This window comes from Silurus meridionalis, chromosome 14 (assembly GCF_014805685.1).
Source record: "Silurus meridionalis isolate SWU-2019-XX chromosome 14, ASM1480568v1, whole genome shotgun sequence".
In the NCBI taxonomy this organism is placed as follows: domain Eukaryota; kingdom Metazoa; phylum Chordata; class Actinopteri; order Siluriformes; family Siluridae; genus Silurus; species Silurus meridionalis.
In genome coordinates, this window is record NC_060897.1 from 4,461,961 (window position 1) to 4,471,856 (window position 9,896).

Consider the following 9,896-nt stretch of genomic DNA (forward strand, 5'->3'; position numbering starts at 1 on the left):
AGAACACTCTGCCAAATGCTGTAAAATTTATCTTTAAGAGAGACAAAAAACAGAAGTTGGTGAGGGAAGGAATCATCCTTAAATCATGTTATTAAAAGGTAAGATGTACGACATATTCTCATTTTATAATTTGCTGTGGTATTAGTGAAATGAACCAGTTTAGGACTTCTAGACCGCAATTCTCCATGAACTATAAACTGATACAAGCATCCAAATTCAGCATGGATTTCACATACGATGCAGTTTATGTGGCGAGGACATTTAACTTTAGTCCTCAGCTCTGTGTCCTGTATGTAGCTCTATGTTGTGTGATGTACATTGTCACATTTCACTGTGTACTGCATCAGCTATACATGGTTAAAGTATATATTGTTTTTTATAACAGCATGTCTTAAAGTGTCCTATCTTACTCATCAAGCCTTATTTGAAGAGAACAGATGTTAGAGCAGAGAAAAGTGAAATGCCACAGTGTTGTGGCCCTTCAGGGTTGTTGAATTGTCATCCATCTACATACTACATGCTATTAGATTTTAAGTCTGACCGAGCTAAAGAATGACTACATTGTTATTAAATCATTCCTGCCCCTCTCCCCTCCGTGGATCTTCCCAATTCGTCCAGGCCTGCCTTTGGATAGTGTTCTCTTCGACTGGAGGCCAATCTGTGCAGCTTGGGACGGTTTCTCATCAACGCCTTGGGTGGTTCCATGAAATTTTGGAGTAAGAACGAGAGCTTTGAGGATGAATTGGACTGTAGTTAATGTCAACAGTCTGCTACACTGACCCAGGACTACTTAACACATTTAGCACACATCCTGCATGACCTTTTTTAGTCAATTGTGTGAGCAATTAAAACAAAATCAGTGTGGATTATCTGAGGTCACTAAGTAGCTTATTTAATTAAATTGTGACTAGCGCATCAGGTTTAAAACCGGTGTATCTGATGGTGTGTGTGAACATCAGGTACACCTTTTGGAAATGGCAGGTATCCAATCAGTAAGAGGCGTGTGAGTGTGCGGCTGGCCTTTGCTTGTATTGTGTTGCCAGATCCGTCGTAAATCCTCACATCGCATTTTTGAAAAACATAAAATGAGTCTAGTATGTATGGTAGAAATGTTCTATCCGTGTTTATCATTCCCAGGCACAAAGTGTATTGTATTGCTTTATTTACAGCATTTATTTAAAGTAATTTGTACACTTTTTAAGAGACCCTTTATAAACATATAAAGTTTTGATGTAATGTGCATAATTTAACTTTGTCATGAACTGGCATCCTCAAGTCGATATTCGTTTGCAATTTATTATCATTATACCTTCAGTCACCTTTAAATGTATACTATACCCATATTCTTGGGCACAATCATAACAATTGTATTTAAATTAAACTCCAGAGATTGTTCACATCATATCTACATTTCCAGGAGAAATATTCATTAGATGTGCAAAAGCTAAAGGAACCACCACAAAGAAAGATAACAAATTGTATTCATTGTTACTGGGCTTTGTGGTTACCATCAAGGTTGCATGTATGCTTTTAATTGTAGGAGTGTAAGTAATTACCAGTTTGGCACGCATGAAACCTGGCAACCCAGCGAGCTCACGCGCATCCTACCCTCCCATCTCGTTCTCCCAGGGAGGGATGGGGTTGGGTGTGGATTGTTAGATGGGGTGTTTTGGGGGGTGTAAATCACTTCTGCCTCTTTAAGAGGTCGCTGGTTCAGTGCAGCGGGGATTTTTTCCCCACTTTTTCTCCGCAGCCACGCAGCGCGATGAGGAGCATCGCCGAGGCGAAGCCATGCGCGCCGGGACCGCCTGCCTGCTGCGCCTCAGCGCGCTCTGCATCATCCTGCTCTCCCACGCAGCAGCAGCTTACTTCGGGTCAGACGCCTTTTTCCTCAATGAATCTCAAGACTTTCTGTTTATTACTTTGCTGACTTACATGGAAAATTTGGAAAAGTTTGGGAAGTTTTTCAAAGTGTTGAATTTTGATTAAATTGGAGGAGAATAATGTTATATTGAATCCTTTAAGTATAGTGTTTATATATATATATATATATATATATATATAGATATAGATATAGATATAGATATAGATAAAGGCACTGGTTAGAAACAGGTCGCGAGGTTTGATGGTGAAGGTGTTGTGCGTAATTACGCACCGGTTTGCTTCAGGTTTACGTATATAAATCCTCATATATACATCCGTATTTTATTACTATTACTATTATTGATATTATTGTTATTATTATTAGTCGTGTAGTAGTATAAGGCTGTGTTACTTCCCACCTTGTTATGACTTTCGCATCCATATTTTTACATAAATATTCAGATTTTGAGAAAAAAAAAGATATCTCGTACGCATACGTATTGCCATATCTCCAAGCTTCTGTGCATATAGTTAAACATGTTAAAGTGCATAAAGTTCTCTAGGTTTATTACTGATTTTCATTAATAAACATTGGAAAACATAAAAATAATTAAAAATAATGAGACTGCCCTATTCGCAACACTGTACACAATAGCTACAGGTAGTGTGTTGACATTTTCCGATTGCACATTACCACTCAGAAACTACAGCTGAGTGTCTATTCAAATGCACGTATTCAAATAAAACTTGCATTCAAAGCACGCGCGTGGTGACAAACTTCTGGGAAGAGCATGCAAATGGTTCACTGCAGCCTGGAGATGTGAGGGGTTGTGCTGCAAGCTTTAAAAGCAAAAAAAAAATGGTCACATATCTGTGTAATGATCTCATTTAGTCTTGCATTTATATGCAATATTTTTTCTGATTGCTGTTTTAGGCTCACGGGCCAGGAGCCCTTGGCGTTCTTGTCGGGCCCGTACAGCAGTACGGAGTCCTCGGGTGGAAAGGCGCACGTGAAGCAGTGCGAGCAGATGGCGCTGACGCGGCGTCAAAAGCGCGCGTGCCGCCGCGAGCCGGGTTTGGCGGAGACGCTGCGGGAGTCGGTGCGCCTCAGCCTGATGGAGTGCCGCTACCAGTTCCGCAACGAGCGATGGAACTGCAGCATGGACGGACGAGGAAGCCTGCTGAAGCGAGGTAAGACCTTGGAGAGGTAAAGAGAGGATCTGGAGAAATGCATATGGAGATGCAACTGTCATTTTGCATGCCTTAACTCACTGCTTACCAACCCTGCCCTGGAGTGTCCTCACTAATGAATAATCTGACTAACCAGGCCAGACACAAAACCTCAAATAGCAGGTGATACCATGTGAAATTATTCTAGTGGACTTCTGCTTGGAAGGTCGTGAGTTCAAATCCCAACACAATCAAACTGCTACTGCTGGGCCCTTGAGCAAGACCCTTAACCCCCAACTGTTCGCTCTGGATAAGAGCATCTTCTAAATACAGTAAATGCAATTTTATGTTGTACATATATCTTTCCAGTTATAGAAATCTATTAATTTGTCAAATCTCAAGACAAGGACAAATACTCATTGATGGTTGTGTTTCTGAGATTATATTTCCCAAAAATGAACCAAATCAATAGAAACCCATCTGACTTGTAACTTTCCTTCGACTGGATCAACTAGAATGTTATTAATTATCCACATAATGTGCAATTTTCTACTGATTTAGCTGATAACATTTTCACAAATTTTTTTTAACACTTTGACCAGGAGAAGAGAATTAAAAACCTAAAAGAATTAAAAAAGATACATCTTCAAAAGAAATTAGTTCTTGTTGTTGGAATTGTACATTTTTTCCGATATGACAGAGATAAGACACTTTTCAGTCTATTGATGGATCGTTGAGTTTGGATTAGGCTTGTGATGTTTTTTAAACATATAAAACATTATATAAAACGTGCTTAGACTTGAGTTAGCTTTGGCAACGTCATATGCCATCAACCCTTAGTAAAACCCTCAGTGTTAAACGATGACTTCGGGGCAGCGGTTGTGTGAAATCTGTAAATCTGTGTTCGCATTATAGTGCTGAATTCACACCTACGCACTGCTCGCATCAAGACTTTGTTTTGTGTCTCGTATAAACACTGGTGTGATTTCAACAATGGATATTTTGATGTGGGTTTGGATTTTTACCACAGCAGAGGCTCAGTGAGTGTAGTGTGGGCCAAAGCAACAATGCAGGAAATCTCCCTAGTTCATGTATATAATAATGTAGCTGCCACAAAAGCATACTGATTTGTGTAACAAACATTTTTTGAATATTTCAGAATATTTTACATGACCATTTTTTTCTAGAATAAATTGTATGTAATGGATAATTAAGCAAAACCCATTTCCACCCTCAATTATACAGTCTGAATATATAAGCACATAAACATTGCCTGTTTCCAATGTAACCTATTAGATATTATTTACAAATACTGTAAAAAATGTTTTTGGTTTTTCCCTTTTTTTATGCTGAAAGTCCAGTTTGCGATGCAGACCTCTATTATTGTTCTCAACAGCTGCTTGAACTCTGGGATGGCCTCAAAATCCTGATGTTTCTATGGGGAATATCTTTACAACATTAACATTTTAAAAGCTGGCTATTTTAAGAAGGACGTGTGTGTAAAACGCTGGTCACCGGGATGGGAATGTGAGATCCATCCGCAGGTCTGCATGGTAATTACGGGCTCGAGGGGAAATGTGGCGGGGCTTTTTTTTCTTTTTTTTTTGCAAAGCCTGTTTTGCTATATTTAACTACAGGGAGAGCACCCGGTTCCATACGGAAAAGGGCGGCGGACTTTCATCATAGGAAAGGGGGGAAAAAAACCCTAGTCAAAATAACAATTAATTGGATAGAAATATATCCATGAGGTCGTCTCTGGGCTGATTACAAAACTGTTAAAAAGTCAGACACACAGACAGACAGACAGACAGACAGACAGACAGACAGACAGACAGACATGTTTTAGTCTGTTCAGATAAATAAGCAAATAAAAGTTAACTATCTTTTTCTCAACAGCTTTCAAAGAGACGGCATTCCTCCTGGCAGTGTCCTCAGCAGCTCTGTCACACACACTGGCCAAAGCATGCAGTTCAGGCCGTATGGAGCGCTGCACATGTGACGACACTCCGGGTCTTCAACAGCGTGAAGCCTGGCAGTGGGGAGTGTGTGGAGACAACCTGAAATACAGCACCAGGTTCCTTAAGAAGTTCCTGGGCCAGAAACGGGTTAGCAAGGACCTGCGGGCTCAGGTCGATTCACATAATATAAACGCCGGCATCCGGGTAAGTCATTCGACCTCTTTTGGGAGACGAACGCTTAATTATCTCATGAATTCTTAATTCTGACTGCTTGACAAGGTGTCTGGGGGTTGTGCTAGCTCTAATACAAATGATCATTTGATTCTACAATGTGTAACTCAAGGACAAGGAATTAATCTATAAGTCTAACAAGTCTAATAAACATTTTTTTATTGTGTTTTATTGAAATTCTAAATATTTAACATGGTAAGAAACATTTTTCTGAAGGAGTCAAGGAGTCTCCCACTTTGTAACAGTCAATAAGGAGTCAGGAGAGAAATGAGGAACCATCTTGGAAATTCCAAGACATTAACTATAAAGGTTAAAAGCATGACAAGTTTTTTTGATAAACAGGACATGAAGCATGTATTACGCTGCTTTTGTCCTAATAGTTGCAATTACTCTCTTTACTCTGGTTCTGCATGTAGAAGTCAACAAATGGCACTAGACTCTTATAATATACAGTGTTCGGTCCACCCTGGGACACGATCACAGGTATGATATATAAGCTAATAGATGTCACTAGTGAAGTTGTCCTGCTCATTGCCCTTGGTGAAAAACCTCTATAAGGCTTCACTCCAACTTTCCATCTCATAGATATGTATTGTTTTTCTTATTGGTGGGATGTGACCCTCCTTGACAGCTGCCCAAAGCTTAAATTTTTTGCCCTAGGCAAGCAAGATAGATAGTCACTGTTTGGCCCCTCTGGAGCCAGGTGTTTCTTCCTCTGGCCTAGGCATGCTGTGAGGCCCCCAAATTAGAGGGTTGCTAATGGGATGATTATACCGGGAAGAGGTCTGTGTAATATATGACCGATTTTTTTTTTCCGTTCTTGCCTTTCTAGGCCACATGTCTTCTACATGGCCATACTAAAGCTGTCCATAAATTCTTACAATGTCTTACAGAGAAAGTTGGGAAATAAGCAGCCTCAGGCAGAGATAGAGAAAGAGTGACACCATGAGAGAAGATAACCATTATCAATCTCAGATTTCCCTGAGTACACTCAAAGACAAAAACAAACTCGTTGCCTAAATGATTGTCACCACCCCTCCTCCTCCCCTCGCCTCTTTGCTCCTTCTATCTATTCATCTTGCTGTATCTCTAAGCAAATGAGTGAGAGATGGGAGAGAGGAGAAAACATGGCCCTCAGGGCACTTCATACCTGTGCTGGGTGGAATAAGGTGTGCTGCCCCCTCCCTCTTCACATATTTCCCCAGGGTTTCAACCTCACCGCCTGACCGAATGGTTAAATGACCTCTTCCTGCCCTCCTGTCTCTTTCTTTGGAGGCCTAGTGGCAAAACTCTTGACCATATATCTCTGATTTATCAGTCCATCTGATGTGAGAAGAGGTAGAAAGCAGAATGTACAAAAAAGGTAAAATAGACATTTTAAAGTGAGTACAGATTGATAGCACGAGAAAGGGGAGATCCAGGGAAGCGATGCTACAGCCAAGATCTCCACCACATGCCATGCTTTATCACCAATACTTCAGGATTTAGCAGTACCAATGCATTCCAGGATACACACACAGACTTCTAAAACACACACAGAAGCCTTGATATACCCTGCACATTTATGTCACATACAAAGCCAAACTTTTGCTAATTCATGTAATATTCTAGTTTTGCTATATTTATGCTGTACTCCAATGTTTACAGCCTGTTTATCTTTCAGGCTGTAAAGAACGGGCTGGTGATGACCTGCAAGTGTCACGGCGTCTCCGGCTCATGTGCAGTCCGCACGTGCTGGAAGCAGCTCTCACCTTTTTATGTGACAGGCCAGCTCCTGAAGTATCGCTATGACACGGCCGTACGCGTCCTCAGTGTCACCAACGTGGCCACCGGTGACACCGAGCTGGCCGGACCTGCACGTCGAGGCGACACAGCTCCTCGGCCTCACCTCTCTGAGCTGGTGTTCCTAGAAGAGTCACCTAGCTTCTGCCGCCCGTCTCGGTACTCAGCCGGTACATCTGGTCGCACCTGCGCCAAGGACACGAGCTGCAGCAGCCTTTGCTGTGGACGCGGCTACAACACGGCTCTACGTCTCGTCACGCTGTCCTGCAACTGCCAGGTACGGTGGTGCTGCCATGTCGAATGCCAAACCTGTGTCCGAGAAGAGGAGGTATACACGTGCAAGAAGCACTGATTAAAATAGAGAAAGAGAGTAAAGAGTTAAAGGTGATTTGAATGGATTTAATGCCTCAATTTCTGGGCAAAGTTGGACAAGACCCCCAAACCCTCCTCCCACCAAGGCATCGCTGTCTGAAATAGGGTTGTGCTCTTGCTGGCATGGAAGAAAAAGGAACATTGTGGGAATTCTGTGATCCTCACCCCACAAGTTTGCTCCATGCAAGAAGTCACTCATAGAGGTCTTATCTCCTTCTCTCTGAATGTACTCAATGGAAAATCCTCACGAGCAGGTGCCATGAATCACATTGGTGGACTCCGAATGGATTTGAAAAAAACTTTGAGACAGTATACAGATTATTTACCTGTATGTCAATCTGTCCTTCTGCCTGTGTTTAAAAAAAAACATAAGGGTCAAATATTATGCTGATATTATAAAGCACTTAAATTTATCATGCGATTGGTGTGTGTTTGGTAGGAGGAAAATGTATCATTAATGTATCATTATTATACATTATACTGTATCACATTCTTAAAAAAAACCACGCAATCATTTGTCTGACACCGCGGCAATGTACATTAGTCTTGACCTCAAGTGTTCAGAAATCCTGTAACAGGCAACCCAACACACAAGTGAGCACTCCAGTATGTTGATAGTGTGCGGTCAAGATTTCCGACAGCTGCGTAAAATTTGTGAAACATCTGCTCACTTATTGTAGTGTCTTTAGAGTGCACTTTGCCAGCAAAGACATATGATGACCTCATTCCCAGAACAAACTTACTGCCCACTTTGGCATCATCTAAAGCTCTTTCATGTCTGGCGAAAGTCTTTGAAATTTCTCATTGCACCCCATTATTATTTTCTCTCTTACTAATCAGAGGACATAACAACTCTTAATCACTCGGCGCTCGTCTCAGAGGTCACACATGGACCGCACAGCAAGTCTTAGTCATGCAGCCTTAATGTCTTTAACGTTGGATGTGTTTTGTGTTACATACATACATATTTGCATCTCTATATATTGTGCAAATCCGTCATAGAGCTAAAGTACTACTGCTGAAGTACTACTTTTTATGAACATTCAGAAACCATATGCATTTACATGCAGTTAAATATTATCAAACCCAAAGCTGAAACCTGTTAGAGAATATGTTCTTACTTGTGCAATATGTGTGTGTGTGTGTGAGAGAAAGGAATAGAAAAAGTGCATGTGATTGTGTGCACAGGAAGAGAAAAAAATCGCCCACATCAATCAAGCTGTTGAAGGTCCAAGTCTCACGGTTGGTGAACCGAGGGACGTAAAAACGCGGTTTGCTTCTGGACATTTCACTTTCCATAAGGGTTTTTTATATGGTTTTGGCTATATATATATATAAAAAACACACAAAAACAAAGGTTGTGTGTAATCCTGTCAACATTTAAAAAAAGGAAAGAAAGACATTAATATATCTCATGTATTTTATATTCTCCACACTCATTTCAATTCACAAGCATGAGGAAAAAGCTGTAAGCTGTTTAAATCCTATTTTCCTTTGCAATATTTGAGCTTTAGAGACCCAGACTGAGGATATCTTTACAATAAGTGCGATTATGCCTGAATGTCAGCGTGAGAGAGATACACTCATTGAGGGAGCACATGCAAATGTCTCCAAACCATTGCAGAAGCAAGACAGTTCCTTACATATCCATGTGTGTGTGTGTCTATGTGTGTGTGTGTGTGTGTGTGTGTGTGTGTGTGTGTGTGTGTGTGTGTGTGTGTGTGTGCTAAAATGTAAAATGCATACAGTGTTTTATTATAATCGTTCGTTACGTAGCTGTAGGTTTGCCTTCATGATCTTTTAACAGTATATTTTACTCCAAATAAGGCACATTTTCTCCTGTGGGACCTTTTTCTTTCTACCTCACCTGCTTTTTGGGAAAATTGAATATTTAAGAAAAAAGAAATTGTTATATTTAGATCTCAATAGATATTTAAAACAAGAGCTACAAGCAAAACACCTCAGAGCTAGTGTGTACACCTTTAGAAATGCACATTCTGACCTATTTCTTTATTTAATACTTATATTGTTTCTTGAATAATAGTTATGATGTTAACCTTTGTATAGACTGGTTTATATATTTGATATCAGCTTTTGAAAAATCCCCAAATAAAGCTGAAACTTTGACCTAATCGCTCTGTTTGTGTGGTCGAACACCTGTGTAAAAGCTCCTCGTGTGAGTGGTTTTAGTTAAATGAGAGCTCATCACTATGCAGCCCACTGAGGGAATGGTGACTACCCTCTCTGGTGTCTTGTTCAACATCATGCCATGGTTTTAGACTGTCATTTCATTAAATATTTGTAAATATGCCCTTCATGTGACATTCAAAATCTAAGAACATTGTGAGTATTGAGAAATGAGAGAATCTTGTACACTCAAGATATCCTGTGTTGCCAGATAAGAACATATTGTTGGGGTTGGAAAGATAATATATTTGTGATACAACTACAAAGACCAGTGAGACAACAACAAAAAAAATCTATTTCAGGAAGGTGAGCTGTCGAATATAAAATTGTAGG

General features: G+C 40.4%; 1 protein-coding gene across 1 annotated transcript; it reads left to right on the forward strand.

Annotated features, from left to right (window-relative positions):
- The first annotated feature begins 1,673 nt into the window (after positions 1-1,673).
- Positions 1,674-9,508, forward strand: wnt9b (wingless-type MMTV integration site family, member 9B). The gene is made up of 4 exons (XM_046865412.1): positions 1,674-1,874; positions 2,798-3,054; positions 4,930-5,195; positions 6,886-9,508. The coding sequence occupies exons 1-4, from the start codon at positions 1,792-1,794 to the stop codon at positions 7,354-7,356; spliced, it is 1,077 nt and encodes a 358-aa protein (XP_046721368.1). The 5' UTR covers positions 1,674-1,791; the 3' UTR covers positions 7,357-9,508.
- Positions 9,509-9,896: the final 388 nt, after the last annotated feature.